The sequence below is a fragment of the Prorops nasuta genome, unplaced genomic scaffold, assembly GCF_024137725.1.
Source record: "Prorops nasuta isolate Cenicafe-Biocafe unplaced genomic scaffold, Cenicafe_Pnas_1.2 PNAS00002, whole genome shotgun sequence".
NCBI classification, from domain to species: domain Eukaryota; kingdom Metazoa; phylum Arthropoda; class Insecta; order Hymenoptera; family Bethylidae; genus Prorops; species Prorops nasuta.
The window spans coordinates 2729318-2752578 of record NW_027116799.1 but is presented as its reverse complement, the minus strand read 5'-3'; the positions used below and the strand labels follow the sequence as shown (position 1 = coordinate 2752578).

At 40.8% G+C, this 23261-nt stretch overlaps 1 protein-coding gene across 8 annotated transcripts in view; it reads right to left on the bottom strand.

The window, feature by feature from the left end:
* Positions 1 to 23261, bottom strand: part of LOC136777300 (uncharacterized) — a 198494-nt gene that overhangs the window by 70195 nt on the left and 105038 nt on the right. For 7 of the 8 annotated variants that reach the window (XM_066733468.1, XM_066733480.1, XM_066733487.1 and 4 more), the window contains exons 10-11: positions 22951 to 23245; positions 17222 to 21772 (exon numbers count right to left, since the gene is read on the bottom strand). In XM_066733468.1, the coding sequence (XP_066589565.1) occupies positions 17222 to 21772; positions 22951 to 23245 (4846 nt within the window). The remainder of the gene's footprint in view (positions 1 to 17221; positions 21773 to 22950; positions 23246 to 23261) is intronic. The other variant, XM_066733476.1, reaches the window with a different exon arrangement.

Here is a 23261-nt window from a genome sequence, read left to right as displayed (position 1 = left end):
TGATTTATAAACGTTTCTTGGACTTTACCACGATCTATATGAATCGGAATGGAGATTTCAACAGTAATATAAATTTTTTCTCCTACTTTGATTATTGTTTTATTGCATCCAACGTGAATGTAGGAGCACAGTAAAACTGTGCTGTGATCTATTTTTATTCTTATTTGAAAATCACTTCTCCCAAAAGCTTAGAATCATTGATCATTGAATGATTTACATCAGGATCTCAAGATCTAAAGTGCATAATGCTATATTAACACGGTTTGATATTTTCTAACGCGTGATTCTATCTTTTTATTATTCTTTAGGATCCCTATCGTATGTTAATTTATACACGAATCTATTAGCTTATTTTACAGGCCTTCACAATTTGAAATGCAAAACTGGAAAATGTAACAGTTCAATGATCCGATAGCAGATTTTACCTATAATTTGAGCACACTTTACGATCATTAATAAAACCTGATTTCTCTACAATTCAAACTGCTATTCTCAATATTTCAGGATATCCGTTAAATGCAAAATTTAACGACTCATTTTATACTTGAAATGCTATTCTTGTCCATTGAGAAACGGCATACAGCTCTCGTATATTATGGTAATATCCTGCCATTATATTTAAAATTCCTAACGAGAAACCGTGGATACTTCTATAACTACCCTGGCCAAGAATAATAATTGTTGAAAAAAACATTATAAAATGAAAAGAAAAATAGAGAATAATGATTTTTAAGGACTTTCCAGTAAGTAATTATCCATTTTCGAGTGGTTTGCGAGACCGCTTGGAGCTGAATTTAATTTTACGTGAGTTTCAAGAGGATCGCGAGGGGGATTTATCTGCAGGTAAGGGTGGACGTGCAATGGAAAATCTTGCAAGAAATCGCCATTGGACGTAGACTATTGTTGCTGGGTTTGGTGGGTTTTACGATGCAAGTGCGACTGCAAAATTGGATGAAGCGGATAAATGGGGACAGTAAGCCCCGAGACTCGTGGAATTCCACGCCGAAGCAACGCGATTGGAGTACAACACGACTCCTCCAGATATATTTCGGCACGCTGTGTCATTAAAAGGAAACGGCCAATTACTACTGTGTTCCCGATCGCCTTTAAGACGGACCCTCCATTGTTTTTCCAAGATTTCAGAAAGTTTCCTACCTTCGTTAAAGTCCAATTACACGTACGTATTGATTGCGCGCAGCGAAAAATTCCAAACGAGTTTCAGACGCGAATTGGACAAAATGTTTTGAGCCATCGACCGTTCGATTCTCAGGAAAATTGTGAGAATCGTATTCTTTTTATCGGTTAATAATTATTTCTATGAAAATGCTGATGGGTAAGAATTGATAATAGATAAGCTAACAGGTAAAAAAAGGTAAAATCAACAGAGAAAAGAAGGATTTTCCTAAGTGATATTATATTGGATATCGACATTTGGCAAACGCTTGAAAGACTGGAAAGTTTGAGATTGCTGGATAAACGGCTCTTAATGTAAATTTAAACCGAGCACGCCAAGGAAAATTGAGTTTAAAGAAGTTACAGGTAAATAAAATGTGTCAATAAAAACAATCGCTGTACACTGGCTGGAGGCAGAAACGCGCAAATTTGATTGAAAAGCTGCGCAGCTTCCGGGAACGCAATTACCGCCTTATCGAGATGCGTCAATATTGCTTTACGCGTACTTCCAGTAAAACCTTGCATGGCACAATCTCGCATAACTCCACGAGACTCGAATGATTCGCTTGAATTTACCGCGTCGATTCGTTGTACCAATATTTACTTTTTTTTACGATAATAATTGCATTATTCGAAAATAATCTGTAATTTTATTTTCTATTAAAGAAATTACTTTTGAATTAGATTGGTTAATTCGTAAGAGTTGCTTTGGATATTTTAGCGAGGTTAAAGTTTTCACTAGATTCAAGATGGCCGACGATGGATAGACCGAGAGAGACCTAACCTCACTTTTTTCCTTCGAAAACGATTGGTTCATTTCTGGAGATTCTCCGGGACCCAGCATTCGTGTAATCTCTTTCTCTCACTCGTCCGCCATCCGTTACGGATCCAGTTACGAATTGAGAAAAACCTTCCACCTGCAATGAGTCGCTTCAACTCTCCAACTGGACGCAGAGTCCATCCACTTTTTGCCACTAGCGACTCCTCGCGGCTTTCTTGCCCCAGTACGACTCTCCTTTTATAGGACTGGAACTGGGAACCTCTTTGAAAACTCATCCAAAGCTCCAAAATAAATTCTCGTCAATTTATAATTTATTACTTGTGTCAACAAAATAATAGAAATAACCTCGAAACTAAAATAAACGTTTACATTTGGAAAACTAAATTACAAAATTCGAATTAATGAAGTAGTTTAAGTTTAATTAAATAACTAACAATTCTTGCTGAAATTACTCTTAACTTTTAAATTACTTTCTACGATTTTATTCAATAATTTGGTTTGGTTAATTCTTTACAGCAATTGCACAGTTTTCGCAAGTGGTTCTATTTGGGAATTTTTCTGATATATTTAAGATTTTCGGTTTCTTACTTGGCATGTTTACGAGGGTTAGTCGCGAATCTATTCGAAGTACTGTCTGACTATACGTGAGCAACGTAACGATCAAGCAGCACTCGGGCAACGGTACTCGTGCGCAGGAATGCTTCAGGAACAGGTACAAGAAAACAGGTGTGCGTCGCGTGCATGTGAACTAGTCACCTCCAGTCATACCTGATTTCGACCTCAACTGATCGATATCTTCTAACTGAACCATCTGAGAACACACGATTCATCAATCCCACGCGTCATCTTCTGAAAATCTCAAATTTTCAGCTCTTTCATTTTTTTGTCAAAAATTTAAGTCGACAGCTATATACAAAATCATTTTTAGTCTACATTTCTTAAATGTTTCTAAATTTTTGCACAAACTAATATTTACACTGCAGGATAACCAAAAAGATTTTATTGTATCCAGTTAGAAGTGAAATATAAGAACATATTTGCTGATGGTAAGGAAACGATGGAAACTCGAAATTTTTATAACTAGCAGATAAATACATACAAGATCATAAATAATTATTCTTGGTCTGTGCTTCTAATATATTTCCTCCAAAGTTTCTTACGTTCTAAAATTATCCACACAGGGTTTAAAGCAAGGATATATTTATTCGAAACACTTAGGGGTGAACTAGTCGATTAGCCACAGTCATCTACGACTAAATAATTATTCAAGCTGATCAATTTAAAAGTACACCAGGAATTAAGAATCTTCCCTTTCAATCTTTTAAGAACGTGCTTGCTGATGGTAAGGGGATGATGGAAACTCGATATTTTTAGCAGGGGGAAAAATACATCCCTACCCTCGACCATAACTCAACGGTGCAGTTTAATTGCAGTAAATTTTCAGAAACGTGCCAGCTGCGAGAGAGCTGCTCCAATAGAAAAGCGTCTTTTTCATGAGATTCAAATAAAGAAGTAAGGGTGGAAATGAAATTCCATTAGCTTTGTGAGACTTATTCAAAATTTCTTTCATCAGCCGAATTGAAATCTTATTTTTTACCTCCGAGGTTTCAGAGTCCTCAGGCTTTGAGCTATAAAGGAATGAAAGAAGTTATCTGATAATAAATCTAAACTGTATACGAATGATTGAAAAGTGAAAGGTCCTTCGTGGAACCGAAAGAGGGTAATAAGTGGTGTATGAAAGTATTTATAGCGAAGGATAGTGAAATATTATAAACTAAAAGCAGAATTTTTTGGAAGATTTCATGAAATTATTGAGTTTGGCAAATGGGGTAATACATTTATATCAGGGAGAATGCCTTTGGGTATGTATCAGGGCAAAGACGAAGTGTACATTTGGGGAAGAATTTGCGTATCGATTAATGGTGCAATAGGAATGGTCCCAGAGAGACAATCAACGTCAAGGTAGCGGAATGGCCTGGGGCAATCGGATATTGGCACAATTCCAGCAGGGTTTCCTCGTTTGCAAGCATCGAATTTCATCTTGAAGCGCTTCAAGCCTAAACGCAAGCCGACCAGTCGACCGAGATTATTGTCCACGATAAGATCTTGCTTCTGGAAACACCTACCAGACACGATATATAATATACCTCACCTTTCCCCCCTATTAACGAAAATCACGCGTTAAACCTACAGTACTACTACAGAGTATTTCATAATCTCCTGAGAAATGCACACTTCTACTTTCTATCGTAATTAACTCTGCTTTTTGTCGTAATCTCCCCCCCCCCCTCTCCCTCTTCTTTCATCCAACTCGCTCGAAGCTCACCAAAGGCAGGGTTTTTCGCAGAAAAATCGTGCAGGGAAACGTTGAAACGCGGTTGGAAGTAAAATTCATAGATGTGGCAGAATGAAAAGTGCAAAGTTTTTTTTGCAAGTCGAGGATTAGCTATTTTTCCGAGAGTTTTGTCCCCAGGCTAGCGTCATTCAAGTAGAAAAGCTTTTATTCCTGCGTGTAGATGTAACGCGAAGGAGCTGCTGACCACACAACGACCACTGTTCTCTGTAAACGACGTTTTCTTCCGATAAAGTAAATTCCACTTTTCCCAAGGATCCTCCAAGCTTATTCCGCACTCCAGCATTTTCCACACATCATTTCTATTTTTAATCCTTCGCCTTCATCGAGAGCGTTTTACTGATTTTCACGAACGTTAAATATTATATTTACGTATATAATTAACTATTTATTTTTTATTCTATACGTAACGTTTTACAACACAACTCATGGTTAGTACCGATAAACGGGAAATAGGGGGAGGGGAGGGGGGATATAACGACTACAAGCTTTTTAACAGGAAGTAGGAAGAAACCGTGTTAATTATCAAGATAAGTTTAATGACATTTTAACGACGACTCTGACTATGTCCTTATTAAGGGGAAGACAGTAGGGAATATAATTATTAAAGAAAACTAGAATGATACAGAAGTGTATGATTAGGTTACGCGGTATTTCTAGTCGAGTGCATAAATACGTACTGTACTTTCCAGACCAGCAGCTACCGCAGATTAAGCCAACCTTCCCGCCCATCTCGCTGCTGCTTTCTGCCTCTTCGATTCACTCGACGATTCTGTTTCTCTTCCTATATCTTCTTTTCTTCAACCACAATTTCCCCTTTTATGCTCCTCGTCTCTTTATCTTCTTTACTTTTACGGTATTTTCTCTTCTCTGCTCATACGACGATTCTTTTTTAACTATTTTTTTCTCGATGCCTCAATATTTTCACTTGTCTCTTTATTACTTGGTTTTTCTTTTTCTACTATCTTGTTATTTGTTTAAGGATTTCTTCACCTCCCTGTTTATACGTGAATCGTACTCTTTTCTCTCTTTTTTGATTCATTAATATTTTCCTCTAGCTTCTCCGCTTATACGTCGATTCCTCTTTTTGTATTTTCTTCATAATGCTTCAATAATTTCTTCACTTCCCTGTTTATACGCCAATCCTTCTTTCCCCTCTTTATGATTCATCGTTACTCTTCTCTTCCTTGCTTATTATGCAATTCTTCTTTTGGATTCTCCAGTATTTTCTTCTTTTCAACCTTATTCCATGCTCCTCCTTTATCTCCTTCCTTTCTTAATCCTCGTACGACACTCCACGCACGCACGTTCCACTTGGCACGAAACTCTTACCTACTTTTTTCCCCCGATTCGTTCAGTTAACTTTTTGTCAAACACGAGCCGTGCACGTCAATCACACTGCAATCCCAGCATTTCCCTTATTCATTCTCGTTACCTGCCAATGAACTCGTACGGTTGACCTATTATCTATCAAGAAAAATCCTATTCTCGTGTAATCTTCAATAATTTATTACAGCACCAATAATTGTTAACCACTAAAATTCTTCATTCCTGAGATTCGTCGACCAACATGAACACTCTATTATCATTTTAACCCAGCACACGTGTCAACCAACGGATTCTATTCCCGAAATTTCTCAAGGTTAATAAAATTTGCAGCACCTCGTTATTCGCACCTGATTTACAAGTCTGCCTTTTTCGACGGTCCTGAGGTGACTTTCGGTCCTTTTAAATTCGCGTAAGAGAGCTTGTCCTTAGGGTGAGAGGTAAAAGTCAAGGATGATTTAAAAAGAAGTCGAGAGATAAAGGGTGAAAAGGACGACGGAGGGATAAGAACAGAAGAGAAGGCAGTGTTTTTCTTGGGTAAGAAAAGTTTTTAGGCGACTTTTTCTCATGGATAGGTGGGACCGTTTTTGCTACGTATTCTCGCACGTTTCTCGTCGTCACTGGGAACGACAAAGCGAACGTGTGTCGAGCAGGTCCACGGTGCAAACAGCCTGAATCAACAATGTTTCCCCTCCCACAGTTTCCCCCCTTTTTCCACAACACCTCACCCTTCCGTTCATCCATCCCCGACAACCAGCCGTTCATTCCACAAGAGAAGCTTGCAACGTGACGACCCTCCCCCCCTTTTCCAGCAGCTTTTCTCAGAGAATACAACGCTTCATCGACTATGGTAGTTTCCATCGTGTCCAAAGTGTCAACGTCGATTCACTTCTCCCCACCCCCTCTTCACCTCCCCACTCCAACAATCCCCACTATTACTATTTGCCTATCTTCTACAACCCAGCCTACGCTCTCCACGCTTACTCTATTATTTCACCGACTTCCGCTTTTTCCAAACACCCCGTCGCTCCTCAATGAATGCTGCAGCCCTGATCAAGTCCAAAGTTTGTTTTATGGACCATCCTATCGTAGGATACGCTTCGTTGAACACGCAAACGCGACTCGAGAGAGTCGTTTTATTTTCTGTTCATTAGGAAAAATCGAAGAAAATTCCAAAAATTATCTTCCTTTACCCTAGATAGATTTTTGTAAATTCGGAGCTACATATACATATTTGAGAGAATTTAATATAAATTTAGAAATTGTTATAATTTGATGACGTTGGATCGTCTGATATCGATCGTTAACGGTATATCCAGAGACTCGCATGATGCGCGCACGCGCCCGAAGCGTTCCAATGTCACACGGCTGACCGAGCACTGTTTCCACTGAGAGTATAGTACACAGCCGGATAGAGAAGGGAGGAGGGAGTTTCCCCTTCCCCCGGGGGAGTTGCGAGACCAACGACCCGCCAAAGAAGCCGGCCTACGCGATAACCATGTTTTCCCTTATGTCCAGCTAAATTCTTCCACGCCCGAGATATTATCGATCCCGATTCCTTTGTTTCAGCAAAACCACCCCCCTCCTCCCCCGCTCCCTCTCCTAGAAATATCCGACCCCTTTTCATTACGTAACGAGAGAGCGCGAGAGACCCCATGCTGTACAAATAATTGCGCAACGACACCCGGAGAGACCGACAGTCAGGCGTCCCGACGCAATTTTCGTCGCGACGCTGTCACCCAGATATTTTATAAGCGAATTATAACGCAGCTTTGCCTTACCAACCTCGTCCTTATACTACTTACGACACTACTCTACTCTCAATTTTCTTTGCCCAACATTTTTTCATATAAAATCCTTTCATTTTTCTTTCAATTTGAAATTTACTCCAATTTAGATACCCCCCCCCCCCTCCTAAATGAAATTTTTTGTTTACCAAACCATCTTAGGATTACGCTTTCTATCTTATCTAGGCAATTTTGCATTTTAGCACTTTGCCCCAGAGCACACGGTAATATACGTTTTTATATGCTACTATTTTTGCGCAAATTTTTATATGATTCTAAAGTAGGTACTCGTCATAAATTTTATGTCGCTGTATTCCCGAATGTCAAGATATTTTTTGTGCAATCAAGATGGAATTTTTCTTTTTATTTCGAAACGTAAAAAAAATTTAAATTCTCCCTCTACAGGTGCATTTAAATTTAGTAGTGTACAGTTATTGCGCAATATCGATAGTTTTAGGTATTTATAGCTGTTTTAAATAAAGTAAATAACCAACCTGCTTTCATGGTTTGGAAAACTTTGATAATTTTCGTGTTTTTGGTAAAAGTGGAGTAAATCAATATTTATAGTTTTTTATCTTTAAAGCTTACTTATACTACAACGTTAGTGTAAAGGTTCACGCGGTAAGTGAACAATGGAGAAGGCAATGCTCCATCGTTGTATTGAATTAGAGCAGACAGTATACAACCATATGTACGCACCGAGGACGTTGCGACATTAAAAGGAATTCAATATTCCAAGCCAGGCACTGTATTTCAATACCCTTCAATCACCGTTGTCCCTTTTACTTATTTATCAAAACGCCAATTAAAGCTGTCATTTAGCCCTAACCCAATGGCTAACAATACTATTGCTATCAGTATTAAACAACTCCATTGATTTTCACTTAAACCTAATTCCATTCACTTAAATTATACCTATAACTTAATAATATTATTCGAATTTACTATGCACACGATTATAAACCTAAACAAATGAAAATTTCAATTTCAATCATGAAATTATTGTATAAGTTGTATATTGTAGATAACTGTCACATAATAATTAACACGTGTGCTTTGTTATTAAAAAAAACAAAACAACATCCACACAATTTTCAAGAAACAACTGATAATTATCACTCGACGAGAAAAATTGCATTGAAACTTTGAATATTGATCCTGAAGATCGATGAATCTCAGTAAAATCACCTCAAAGATCCATGATCGATTTTTCAGGCAAAAAATCCTCAAGGATCTTATATTAACACTGGGATGAAACACGACTTTTACTAGATCATTCAAAAGATATCACTCCGATCGATCGAGAAGCTCGATAGTTCGTTTGTTGTATAGATCGGTAATCGATTTTCGTAGATCAGACAGCAAAAATCATACGTTGAACGAGTAATCGCGATCTACAGCCGATTTTCGCACAGGACGAAAGCCGGGGATCGTGTTTTCGCGCCACTTGGCACGCAGGATAAGTGGAAAAGGATGGTTTGTGAATCGAGATGGCAAATATCGATCGATTTTGCAGATTTTTTGGGATTTTTGGTGTACTTTTTTTGAGGGATGATGAGAGTTTGATTAGTGGTGATTTAAATGAGGATATTTTGAAACGTGAAAGAAGCGCGCGCACAGCACGCGACAGTCGCGTGGTGTTGCACGGAGTGCCACCGGCTGACTGACTGACTGACTGACTGTACAGCTACGACGACCGGCAGCTGCTGACTGGTTTCCCCTGCTCTCTTCCACTAACTGCCTACTACGGACTCGCACTCACAGCTGGACCCTAACGGGCCCCCATGCCCCCCTTAAACCCAACTGCCCCCGAAAACTGCTGCCCCCCCCCCCCCTCCCTTAACCAAAGGCACACGTGTACTTAATTTAATATTTTTTCTCCACTCATCTCCTTTATATTCTTTTTTATTTCCGCTCCTACTCTCTATGTTCACTCTTTCAATTATTTATCATTTACACCCTTTTGTCTCACATTTCTCTTCTCTTCAACTTACAAATCTTCTTTAGAGATCTGTGCTAGAGAAACTAATACGATAGCTTTCACTTAATATTGTACAGTACATTGTTAATTATATAGCATTTTTCTTTTATTTCTCAGCTTTAGCAACGTTTCACATTTTATTTTTCCTATGTGAGAAATTGTAACGCAGAGATAGCAACTTATTTAAGCAACAAAAGATAAATCGACTTGCTTTTCTCCTTCCTTTTCTACTTGAAATTAATATGTTGTAAATTTAATATATAATAAATTGATCGGAATTGATTCACATTGCGTAATTTGTTGAGAATACTAATGATAATTAATGAGGAACGAAATGCATTCATTGCAACAATTGAATGCTTTGCAATTGTTGAATTGTTTAAATTGCGATTTAAATTGATACGCAAAGGCTAATTTCGTTTAGTAGAAAAAATATGTTTTGCGATGAAAAATTGTCGTTTAACTCTCACCGAATAGAATGAATATTTGTTTAAAAAATTATGAATATTCGATATAACTTACCAGTGATTGATGCATGAATTTTCTCTGATTAGCTGATTTTCCATTACTTGCAAATACGTTTATAATGTTAAATCATTGATAATTATTGAATAACTGTAGGCTAATCTTAGTAACAAATTCCTGATAAATTGTTAATTATACAAATGATACTTATAATTACAAATAAAAAAAATAAATAAAATTGCAACAAATCGTTGCTTGCAAATCATCGTTATGAAAATATTTAATCCGCAGTTTAAATCAAAGTGCATATTTGTTCAGTTGCAATAAAACTCCATGTAAAATACAGTCAATCACGAGCTAAATTTTATAATTCAAACCAGTTTCCAAAAAACCTTCAAATACTTTTATCAATCAATCAATAATGCAGTTTCTTGTAAATTTATTCTAGTCACTAAAAATTAAAACCAACGACACGAATTGATAAAATTTTAAGGAAGCTCTTTCACAGATGTCGTCCAAATATTCTTGAAATTCGCAATTCTATTCACAGCTCCACAGCTTCGTTTTATCCAATGCGCTGCTCATGAATCTTGTTTCCTCGAGAGGCCCGGTAACGCTCTTCCAGAAAATCATGTTTAATTTTGCGCGTAGTTTACAATAGTGTAAATTACAGCTGGTCGAATTGGCGCGATTGTCGCTGATGAGAGGATGGAAAATGAATGGTGTGCGAGGAGAATATAAGGAAGAGGGAGGGAGGGGGGGGGGGGGGGGTAGTCTTTGAAGTTTATCGAGAATAATGAAGTTGATTTCCCCGGCTCGAAGGCAACCATTGAAAGCGTTTTATTTGCCACGGTGCTGTCTGTGGGGAAAGCGGCTTACAGCGACATACGAGACCCGCTCGATTGCGTGGATTTCCGGGAAGTTGGAAAATATTATCGAGCCGGCTGTAAAGCTTTCCGCGTGCCTCCCCCCTATAAATACCACGATCGTACCACCGAGGAACGATTCCAAAGACGGAAATAATACAAGCTCGCTAATGGCGTCGACGAACCAATCGTTTTCGAATATTTTTCCTGTACCCGGTGTGACAATGCGTCTCCGCATCCGGCCATTTAAAAATATCATTGTTTTACCCACGAGCGAGCCGCCGGAAACCAAAGGATTTACGGGCTAAACTCTTTTATATGGATTTATTTATTTCCATTTGCCCATAACTGCTGGCAGCAAGAAAATCTCACGAGAAAGCCTTAATAAGGAAAGATAAAACTCATCGATCCTCTCTTCATAGTTTCCACAGATAAACCCAATGAGTTTTCGCGTTGATCTGTTGTGTACATATATATAGCATGTATTTATGGAGGGAACGAAATATTTTCCCAGGAGCATAGATGTTCGATAAATTTTTATCGCAATATTATTTGTATTCCAAAAGTGATGAAAACAGGGCAACAGTGTTATTATATCATTCCCATTCTGCATTTTCCAATTTTATCATTTTTCCGTATTAGTTAACGCGACATTATTTTCCGGAGATTTTCACGTTGCTGATTTCTCAACTGAAAATTGACGTGACAGAAAAGATTCATGAACGAAAGCTTCGTGTAAGATATATTTTCCTATTTTCTTTCCTTTTTCAAGATTAATTGCCATGGTCGAAACGTTATATCCGGTAAATTTCGTTGGATCGAGGAAATTCACCGCACTAAATTTTTTTCTTCTCGTTGGATTTTCTCCTATTTTTATAATCTCTTAATTTTATGTATTCGAAGCTCCCCGAGCATTACGACCATTTTTTGCAAGCCACTTTGGAGTGTAAGGTTGAATGTATCGTTTTTAATTTGGCATTCCAGCGTGAAATTAATGAATTAATTAAAAGCGACATTGGATGGAAGGCTACTACTAAAAAATTCTCGTTTAACCAGCAGAAATGTCAGGGATCCTTTAAATTTTCGCGGGAAGCGTATCGTATTTATTCATTTCCCTGGGAATTTTCTTGCATTTGCGTGGAAACCCTTCTCTTTTAAAGAGAACAAATATTAGACTGTTTAAGTTTGATCCGCATGACCTGAAAAACTCATCAATAAATTTGCATAAATTTTGTTTGGAGTAAGATATGGAGGGAAATTTGAGGACAATTTGAGGGAAATTGGAGAAAATAATAATTTACAAGGTTATAATGAACACGTTGGATAAATTTGAAGTCATGCTGGAGGCTCAAATGGGGATGATAATTGAGAGCGAGATCAGCAATATTTAGTTAAGCTTAATGAACTTAAGCACACTCGAGGACGATCACACTCGTCATTCGTGAATGCTTGAAGGAGAATTCTCGCGAATTGAGTTAATTTACGGAAACTGGTCACGCAAAGGACGATAATGATCTCGGTTAGCTGCTTGTTGCCAGCTTAGCACGTTTCGCCTCATCATATACAACGAGCTAGTGACAAACAGTGCATTTCAGTCGAACAAACAAATTGGCTGACGTCATTGAAGCTTAGTGTCGATTAAATTTCAGTCGTGTCCATCCAATCTAGCCCCAGAAGCCACTTTCACACCAGGACTCATTAATAATTCCGGAAAAGCATGCAAGATACTGGCTCAAGATAACTAGAAGATGGATGAAGCTAGACTTGGCAAGAAATGGCTCTGGAAAAAACGTCTTGCATTAAATTTCCTTAAGCCATTTGGTCGAATCAATCGGTCCACTCGCTTAATTACTATACGACTAAGGGATTTAATTGAGTCTCATCCTTGATCGTCTTTTAATTAATTTTTGTCAATCCTGTATCCTTCGATCCTAAGCTATCAGGACCATTAAACCAGAGATAAATTTTAATTGTCGAAGAAGTTTTATCACTTCGGCTCTGTTATTTATTTGGTTCGATCAGAGGGAATTTGTATATACAAACAACTGTCTTAGTGGATATTTTGGTGTACGTATATATAGCACAGCTTGATTACCTCGTAGCGTTAAGCGTGTTGCTGTCAGAAATTTTGGCTTGAGCAACAAATCAACGTGTAAATAAATGATTAAAAGTTCATCAGGCTTGGCGGTTAACGAAGATAATAGAGGGTTATCGTAGCGTGACTATGATAGATGAAGTCTATCCCAGGTCGTTGCGCTTTTTGCCATCCAGCTTGATTTTTCGGTGCGCTTAATGGCAGTCAAGCGGGTGGGGTGGAATCGCATTACCCAACTGCCAATCACACACGCGACGTGTACGAGAATGTGTTCAGATTGCAAAAATCTTCCAGTGCTCCAACTTCTCCTTCGTGCCAAAAATCATTTAATTGATAAATTTATCCAAACAAAGATTTTCCAGGCTAAAATTGATCTCTGTCAATTTTTATAAAACATATACTCAAGAGTATATCTTAAAAGGTATAAAGTTGAACGATATAAATTCATAAGTAAGATTAACTTTGTAGAATAAAATGAAGGAAACGATTGGTAGTGTTGGAACAGATATTCGACTTACGCTATTGTATTCTATTCATTTTGCAATGCAGAAATGCCAATTCTAAACTCATCATTGACCTTTTACCAATACGCTATTAACTGAAAGACGCTTCTGCGATATGCAAGTAACCTTTAAGCATACACACATCCAAACTACAGCGTTGTCAATCTATAATCGATACTTTCCTTCATCGCAATGACACCGGAAAATAATAAATCATGACGAGTGAATTATACATTAACATTTTTGATCAATTTCACAGCTAGAGCAAAGATTTCTAACTTTATTACACTATTATAAACCTATACCTTAATCAATTTTCTGTCTGCTATTTAATTAAACATTAAAGCACATTATGATAAAATAATTTTACATGGAGAAGTAGACTTTAAGTCGTTAATGATGTAACGATTTTCGAGTCAGTTTCTATTCGCTTAAGATTTGGTGAATTGTTAGAATTTCTGTGAAACGATTGGAGGGATTGTGGTATGCAGAAATTGCGGGGTGGTTTTGCGGGCGATGGTAATGGAAAGGGGAAAAGGAGGATGAAGGGAATGATATGATAAAATCAATAAGACAATTTGCTGGACGAGTTTCCAGTGGCGAATCTCGTCAATATTTAAGGAGTCTCGAAGAAATAGGAGGAATTACGACAGCTGACCCAGTGGCTATATAGTTCCAGTGTGACCTGAAGTCTCCTGCTGGCGCTTCGCTTCATGTTATTGAACTCTCGTGGCAAAGTGCAACGTACACGGGACGCTTATAGCATTGTGGTCATACGCCTTTTGCATTAAGTATCGAGAAATGTTCGCCACTTTTGCCTACAAACCAGTATACCCATGCTCGTCATGTATCCATTGCATCTTCCAACTTAATTTGAAAGCTATGATTAAACGATCTTAATTTTCACATAATTTTAATACCCTTCGTCCTCCCTCCAACTTCAGAAATTCTTATTGAAATATATAAAAAAATATTAAATTAATCATAAAGAAAATAATGTTAAACATCACAGACAAAATTGCTTAAATCTTATATTTATACAAATCAAGAAGAAATGAGTCGACAGATTTCTTTTATCTATGTAGCTGGATAACACATTCCACTGTCCATTGGACGATAGATAAAGCTGAATAAACGTACGAATAGACGAGGAGAAAGTATAAGAAATTTTGTATTTCGAACTGTTATTGAATCCTCAATTGAACCATTCGAAACCTTATAAGACCTACAAACGTTTAGTAACCAATGGTTGTGGCTGACGAGCAGGCTAAACATTAGTACGTTAAAGATGCAAGCAATAATTGAAATCCGATAGGAAATCCGAAGCTTACATCCAGATTCTTAATCAAACAAGTACATCTCAATATAGAAAACTTGGTTGAATTGAAACACAGGATTTCATGATAAAATTAATTTGTATTATTATAATAAATAATTAAATAGCCTTGCAAACTGTTATTTATACAAAAGCAATTGATAATGGAAATTGATTCAAATAATCAGTCGTTAATTAGTATTATTATAAACAAAATTCATCTATAAAAGTGGAGAGAGAGTAACGGTGTAGTGTCAGAATTGTATACAAGGGCTCGTATCACAGCACACTTAGGTATATCCTCCAGCTTATCTATGTCGTGCAGCGAAGCATTATTCAACAGAAAAATTTAGTCTGAATTTCTCAGCATGATACCATCTCGTAATTCCGTAAGTTTGCGGCGGTTGCTTTAGGCAAAAGTATGTTTGGCGAGTCATCCTTCTTCACATGGCAAATAAGATTCCTAATTTTCTTGAAAGCATCGCTATACACCAGCAGTGCGAGCCTTGCAAATCGATATAGAAACAAGCTTCAACTGCATTTTCACGTACTGCCGAACATTAAGGCTGCATTATCCAATTTTAAGTTCGCCAGGCTGAAAATTCCTTGAATTGAGTGGCTAAATAATTTATCTTATCGGTGAGGCAGCTCCAGGTGTACCGGTGATTCCTCTTACTCTCGTGATAAGAGTCCGTAAGTGAGCGAGGCGACGGTGAATCGAATTCTCGTATTTCATGGGTCATGTAGCCTAGCATTTCGTGGCTGCGAAGGTCAACGAACTTATTAAGGTTGGCCACGACGAAGGAGCAAGAAGCAGTGGGCGAGAACAGGATTCTGTGTAGACGCTCTCCGCTTGCTTCTTTTGCATCGAGAAGCCTACCGTTATCCAGACTTGTGCCGCCGAGTGAAAGGAAGCCACTACCCCCCTCTCCAACACCATCCTCTCCTCTTTCTCTCTCCCAACTTCCCCTTCCCTCTCTCGTTCTCCAGGACCCATGCTTATAAATATATCTCGATAGCCCTAGTTTCCACCAATTCCCTCAAAAAGATCCAACTCTCCCAAATCAACCGAGAAAAATCTTCCTTTTTAAAAGTGAAATTATGGATTTTGGTCCGAATGAAGGATATATACCAGGTACTATAATGAAAGAATTCAAAAATTGATAGAACAATGTATATTGTGTAAGAGAAAACCAAGTGAGAAATTTTGTACACATCTGATGGATTCATGGGTACTATGTACATAATTTGCATATTAAATAAAACATATCTTAAAAGTACGGTTTGTCCAAGAAGGCAGTGGTGCAATGACGATGAAAATGTATCGCATTCGTTCTCGTCTCGCGCTTAAAATAAAACTGTTTACGTTCTCCAACTTTCTGGAGGTTGAACAGGGTGGTGGCCAAAACAGCAACTTTTGCATTTGCCTGTAGCACGTTTCTGGCAAATTGCCTGGACCTAGTGGCTTAAACCGTTGTATCTCACTGTCCTATGGTCGCAGTCCCATTAAGCCGTTAAAAATGTTCGGGGAAAGTTTCGGGGGATCCCTGGAATTCGTACTACGTCATGACTAACACTAACTTAATCTAAGCACGCGTACTATACACACGCAAGTAAAAACTCTATATTTATATATACACATAAACACATAGAAACTCGTTGATTCGCAGTGGAATTATCAGCAAGATTGCCGAGCACGAAGGGGAGTCCTTGAAATCGGGGCGAGGGAATTCATTGGGGCGAGAAAACAAATGTGCTTCGGAGGGAACCTCGAGAAGCTCGTTAACGTTTACATTTGGTTTCCGGCCTGGCGCGAGATCCCCCATTGCACTTGCACGTTGAGACTGGTGCAATTAAAATTTGCGTTTGCTGCAGCTATTATAGTTGGCCGAGCCCTTGAAAAAGCATCGTGGTCGATCGTGCTCGGTCAAACATTTGACTTAACTCGAGGCAAAAATTGCAGTGGCGTCGTAATTATCGCGAGGAGTCTGATAGACTCTCAGTCTCTCCGGTATACACACACATGTACGCATATACAATACACAAGCACACTCTTAAACTTACGGGCCGTGTTCCAACTCGCAGGATCCACGTTCGAGAACAGCGTTAAAATTAAGGACAACACTAGGACGATTGACGTTAAACATAAAATTTGATTAATTGTGGAGAAAAGTCGATTGAGGATGGTCGTCGTACACGTAGATGGTTGCAAGTTGGAACGCGGCGTTACGCTAGTTCTAAAACTAATCTTCAGACTGTGAAGACGGAGATAGCGAGTCGAGGACTCTGCACGATTACAGTAATAGTGGCAACACGGATTGTGGAGACCACGTCGTTGTAGCGCAGGTACATTTGGTAGTTGAAGAAGAAGTGGTAGAATATATTTATATAAAGAGGAAGAAGAAGAAGAAGATATATAGATTTCGGATAAAATCGTTGGCAGACCGAGTAGCAACAGGGAGGTCGATATCAGATGTGCCGATGAATGCGGGAGAGTCCCGTGGATGAGAGATTTGGAACACGGCCAGTGAGTCGTCACTTCCTGTACAGAGCGCCAGTGTTGAGGAGCCACTCACCTGTAGCCCGGTTGCAAGGATCCTTCATCAGTTCCTTCCGCTCCATCTTGTCTCGATCCTTCAGCTTCTGCTTGCATTCTGCTGCATCTATTAGTTTTCGACCTGCTTCTGTATCTCCGTTCCTTGTATCGTTCAGGGTCATCGTCCGGTTGTGGACGATCGTCCTGATGACGTCGATGCCTCCAACTCGGTCTGTAGCTGGCAACCCTCGCCCCGAGTCCACCATCGAGGCCCGCTGCTGTTCCTGGAGCAAGCAGGCGCTCGACAACAGGTCCCACTGGCGCAGTTTCTCGCGATCCAGCTCGAAGGACGCGGCACTCGCTGATGGCCGCCCGTCCGAGCTGGAACGCGCCGGGGGAGGGTTGCCTACCGCTAAAAAATGATTCATATCCTCAACCGTTGGCTTCCGGTAAGCCTCGTTCTCCGGGTCCCAGATATAGCCACCCGCGCTGATTCTCTCCATCGACAAACTCTCGTAAGTCAAATCGTCATTTTGCGATTGGTCCTCCTCGTCCTTGGTCCCCCGTCTCTTCACCCTTGGTCTTTCTGATGGTGAAACTTCGTTGGAAGTATTATCCCTGCGCTGGACCACACTGTCATTGACATATGTCGCTCCACGAGTGATTCTTGTTCGATTCTTCGTGTCCTGACACGTGGGTGGAGTCCTTGAAGGGGTGTCGAGATTGTCTAATGAGCGGGCATGACGTAGACTCACCCTCCTCAAGCTCTCCCTCCAGAGTGAATCCTGTTCCCATGGATCCTCTACGTTAAATTCACCGGAAGCACCACTGGTAGCTGGAACATGATTGGAACTCTCAAGATTGTCGGATCTTTCCTGGGTTTGCGTTGGAGGAACCGAGGACACTCGATTCGCTCGATTCCTTTGCTCCACCAGGTTCTGAAGACCAACGTCGTCCAATAAACCCTCTAAGGACCTGGATCTTCTGTGAGAGGTTTGTCCAATACTGTGGAACTCCGGGATTAGCTCGTTTGAGTCCGTTGATGTTCCGGATTTATCGCGGAGACCTTGAGGATAAAGGTTCCTGGTGTTTATGTCTGGCAAGGACACATCAGGGAGGGGATCAGTAGACTTTACTCTTCTCAAGGTATCCGCCTCATAGAAGTTCCTCTTGTCGACTAGGTCGACCTTGTTATCGGCTAGCAACTGGCAAGTAGTCTTGCGCAGTTCAGCAGCGATGCGTTTGGCCTCGTCCACGTCATCCACTGGGATCTGCCTTGGTATTTGTCGGGAGATCGGGTTCATTATGCGACCGATGTCGTTCCTTTTGTTCAATGCGTTGGCGTCGTCCCTCTGATTGTTAAGTTGCGGCAATCTCGACGTGTGACCGATCAATCTGATGTTCTGCGCGTCTGTGGTATTCATGCCAGCCTGCAAGTCGGAATAATAATAAGGTGCTCCTGACTCAGTCTGGCTGGGCTGAGGATTACTGTCGTTCAGGTATGATTGATGTGGATTGAGCTTAACGGTCGATGTGGAACTCGTGTACTGGCTGGAGTTCTGACTCGAGGGGGATCTATGATTCGCTGGTAGAGAGTACCTCATGGAGTCCTGACTGGCCGATCTCGAATGATCGTGATAAGGACTCATGGTTCCCAGAGTGTTGGCGTTACCCGAAGACACCGAGCCACTTGGGGAATGAATCGGTATGGATTGTTGACTAGCCGGCCTTTGATACGTCATGGACGTTGTGATGGAGGCAACACAGGATGCAGTTGAGTAGCTAGAATCTCTACTGTGCGAAGCCACCAATGGTCCACCTAAGGAACTCCTGTGAATTCGACTACTCTCATCCCTGTTCGGTTCCCCATCGGAACGAGCGGCTGGTGAACCACGAAGGGGTGAAAAGCTCGAAACATTCTCGTAATGCACGTCCCCGGTGAAGGACTGGGAATGTTGATGAGACGGTGGAATATCACTAACTCTCATAGAAGGCAGACTACTGGCCGAATTAGTTTTGCTTCGAGTGTCGTAATGGAACGGTTGATCCAAATTGCTCGCCAAATTGATGTTTCGAGACAGATCTTGGCACGTGGTCTTTTGAAGCTTGTCCACTACCATCATGTTCTCGTTGAAACCATAAATACTATTATAGCTGAGATCTTTTGTGTAAAGATCGACGTTGAAAGCGTCCCTGGCCTGTAACTGCTCAAGATATTGATCAAGGTCTACGCTGGTACCATCAAAACGGCTTCCGAGGGACTCTAGTTCGTCTAGACTGTCTAGAACCTCACATACATCGTTGCTGACCGGTCTTCTCTTCATTTGCCTATGTCTTGCCTCTTCGTCCGGATTTCGTAGCTCTGCAGAATCGCTTCCTGATGCACTCTCCAACGAAATTCTGCTGTCCCTGAACGAGGAGCTTATGGTAGCATCAGAGAATCTTGACGGGGGTCTGTGAGTCTCCACTTGTCCCGTTGGTTTGTTCCAGGATTTTGGGGAATTCCTGCTGGACGAATCATCCTTCATTACAGCCACTTGTGGCGAAACCTTCTTGATCTCCAGGGATTCCTGAGTCTCTAAAGATTCTAGATCTTCCAATGGAGGTGGAGAATTTGGTATTGGGGGCGGTGACACCAGCTCGCTATCGGAAGAATCGTGCAATTCGGCAATCATCGTTCTACTGGTGCCCAGATAATACGAAGCTGGTCTGAATGTGTCTGATAGACTGAATCGTGGATGTCGAGGAGCATCTATGGTCTCCAAGTCCTTCGATGATTCGTCATCAGCGTCGGAACTATCGGATTTCAAGGCTGATAATATGTCTGGAAGTTCCGAACGTGGTAGCACTGTTTCACCAGGTGAGTCTAGCTTCTGCGATGGACTCATTCTTGCTTCGTTCTTTTCGGATAATTGACTTACCTCCATATAAACTGGTTCCATTTTATTATTCGAGACACACACGAATTCGTAGTGAGTCGTGTCCAAACCAGAGAACTCTTCCATCTGATCAATTCCAGACCCATCATTGAGACCTAGAAGAGATTGGACCAAGCCATTCTGTGCCATTTCAACGTAAGAATTTTCCTCGTGATCCAAATTAGCAAAAAGATTCTCCATCATATTCGGACTCTGTTTTTCATCGTCGTCAGGATCCAATATAGCTTTCCTCGGTATCATAGGTAAATAATGTTCCTCTGCTACACCATCATCTGGTTTTGGAAGTGGACTGGCATCACAACTCTCGCCAGACAATTGTTCCCCGTGGGTTACCAAGGACTCTGTCATGCTTAGTCTCGTGTATTCAGGTTTAGCCATTTCGAGATCTTCCTTGGGCACCGCTTGGTCTACCAAATTTTCTTTCGAAGTTTTCCTTCTTCTACGCTTCCCTTGAAAGTCTGTTGATTTTTTCTTAATAGTTCCAGTATATCCTTCGTCATCCTTGATAGAATAAGGCACCGCTTGATCCGTATCATGGTCCAAATCGTCCTCGTCACTTTTTTCTCTCTGGTCAAGGTCGCTACTAGTTTCATACAGCAATGTCTCGGTGTCGCTGAATACTCCACGGTGGTGCTTTACTTCCTGCTGCTTGTCGTGTTCCTGTCTAACTTGCTGAGACTTTCGTTCGAAGTCTGCCAAGAGATCCCTCACTGATTTATTAGTATCCGTTGTAGTTTGTTTCGCATAGTCCTCTTCGGTATCCTTGACTTTCGGAGGGCTCTCCTTATTAGCGTCACTCAGAGCAAAACTACGAACAATCGTGGAAGTTTTCCTGGAGCAGTTCAACTTCGAGACATGGGCCTCGGTAGCTTGTGGCGATGAAACTTTCAAGGGTTCCTGCATCGAAAGCATCTCTTTAATGGGACTGGAGTTATCGATATTGGACTCGAACGATTTGATCCTACACTGAACTAAATTCAATGTTTCCAGCTTTTCCGAACTTTCCATCTCACATTCCACCCTTTCCATCCCGTGTCCCGTACTTTCCTCACCCTTTGACTCCTTTTGTGATTTTGTCATTTCCTCAGGTTTGATATACTGATACGAAAACTCTTTAATGACATTGCTTTCGTCTATTTTCGAGTCCCATTCTTCCTTATCGTCCTTGGAGATCCACTGAACATTTTTCTGAACGTGCCAAGACTCACCCGGTATGTACCCAGCCAAGGTACTAAGTCTACCATTTTCGTTCTTCGTCACAGTTTGGTCAATGCTATAATTCGTTGGAGTTTTTAGAATACCAGAAGGTTTCTTCGCAGTTTTTGGTCTCAAATCTTCCTGTGGCGAGACGTCGAGGATTGGTTCGGATCTTCTCACCAGCTTATTGTCCGGAGGTGGCAGATACTGGGCTATGTCTTTTCTGGTGGATTGATAGTTAACATCCTCATAGCCGGCATCCGGTGGAATTCCGCCGATATGCGCGGCCATTGAGGTGGCTTTTGAACTAAATTTTCGATCGTTATGAGTTCGCAGAGCTAGCTGGTTAAGCGTGATGTCCTGATCCACCGTTGCTCGGTCCTCTCCACTCTGTCGGGGGCTCCTTCCTGCGTGCGAGGGTCTGCGTACTCGTTTCCTCCGGATATCGCCCAATTCTGATTCGTTCACACAAAATACGTCTTTGTTCGTTACTCACGAATAACAATTACATGATAATCGACAGCAACCCATATCCTACGCCACCCTCAAGCCAGAAGCATCCACCGATAAAGCTATCGCATCTTTCTATTCCACCATCCTTATTATTATTATTATAGCAATTTTACTAGAGAATTTTACAAAAGAAAATTGAAAGCATAGAAAGACAAGAGTGCGATAGTTTTCATAAGGTGGATGTGTGTTAATTCCTATAATGTAGCTGATACATTTAGCAAGAGACAATCGAACATGGCTAACTTTTGAATATGGTTAGTGGGTCGTCATACCATGCTGACCCAAGTTTCGTTACGCACAGTTAGGTCACATAACTAATTGACTAAAGGCGTTTAATCTGTTAAGTTTTTAGAATTGTTAATCGACCCATTCACCAATCAGACCAGACCCTACATCAGCGGATAGAAGGAGCCCCTTGGAGAGAATTTTGCACATTTCCTCATTCTCTTGCACTTTACAACATCCCAAAAGTTTCTTTCCACTTCCTTCCTCCTCACTCGTCATCTTTGATATCAATCAAAGCCTTCGCCTCGGCAGCTCGAAGAAATCATAGCGATAGACAGACAGAGAGGGAATGCAGAAGGGAATATTAAGAGGTTGATTGTATAAACACCTTTTTACATGAGCCACCACAGTCTTCGTTTAATCTCGTTAGTGATCAGAGGTTTTCGAACGCATTAGTCACAGAAAATTAGCAACTCGCGCAGAGCAGCGAAGTTGGAACAAAGATTATACAACAATACACGATAAACTCTTAGTCCTTAATTAAGAAGCCAACAGGAATAACAATAACAGTAACAACAAATCTACCTGACAAGATCCGACGAATCTGGATTTGCAATTTTGACGAACAGCAGTTGGTTAGGATGGTTATATGTCTTGTTAAAGCGATCTCGTTATTTCAGTATTTGGATGATTAATGGCAACTACTGATTAAGAATCGAGAGGCAGGAGGCACATTCGAGGAAGCCGTCGTGAGAATGCTCGATCGTTTTTTCGACGGATCGTATCATACCTGACTAAACGAGAAGGAATCGAGGCGAACGAGAGTACGGCTTCCTCGAAGGTACCGACGACGAAGCCACGACTCATATGATAAGTTCAGGCGAGGTGTCCCTACCTTCGTCGTCGCTGGAGTAGCTGTTGTATCGCGATACGTTGCTGACAGTCCGTCGACCGTCGGAGCTTTTGCTCCTGACGTGCGGTCGGTGACCGTCGTCTCTTCTCCTGGAGTGACGCGCCTCGGCGACCGATGCCTCGTGCGCGGCCAAATCCAGAAGAGCTTGTTGCTTGTAATAACTCGACAGCTCGTTCTGTGCGCTGCCCCGGTTGGTCGAGCCCGACGGTTTCCTCGTCAACGGCGACTGCAGCATTCGCTGCTTCCACTCCAAAAGACGCTTCATGGATTCCTCACGCTGCGAAAAAATAAAA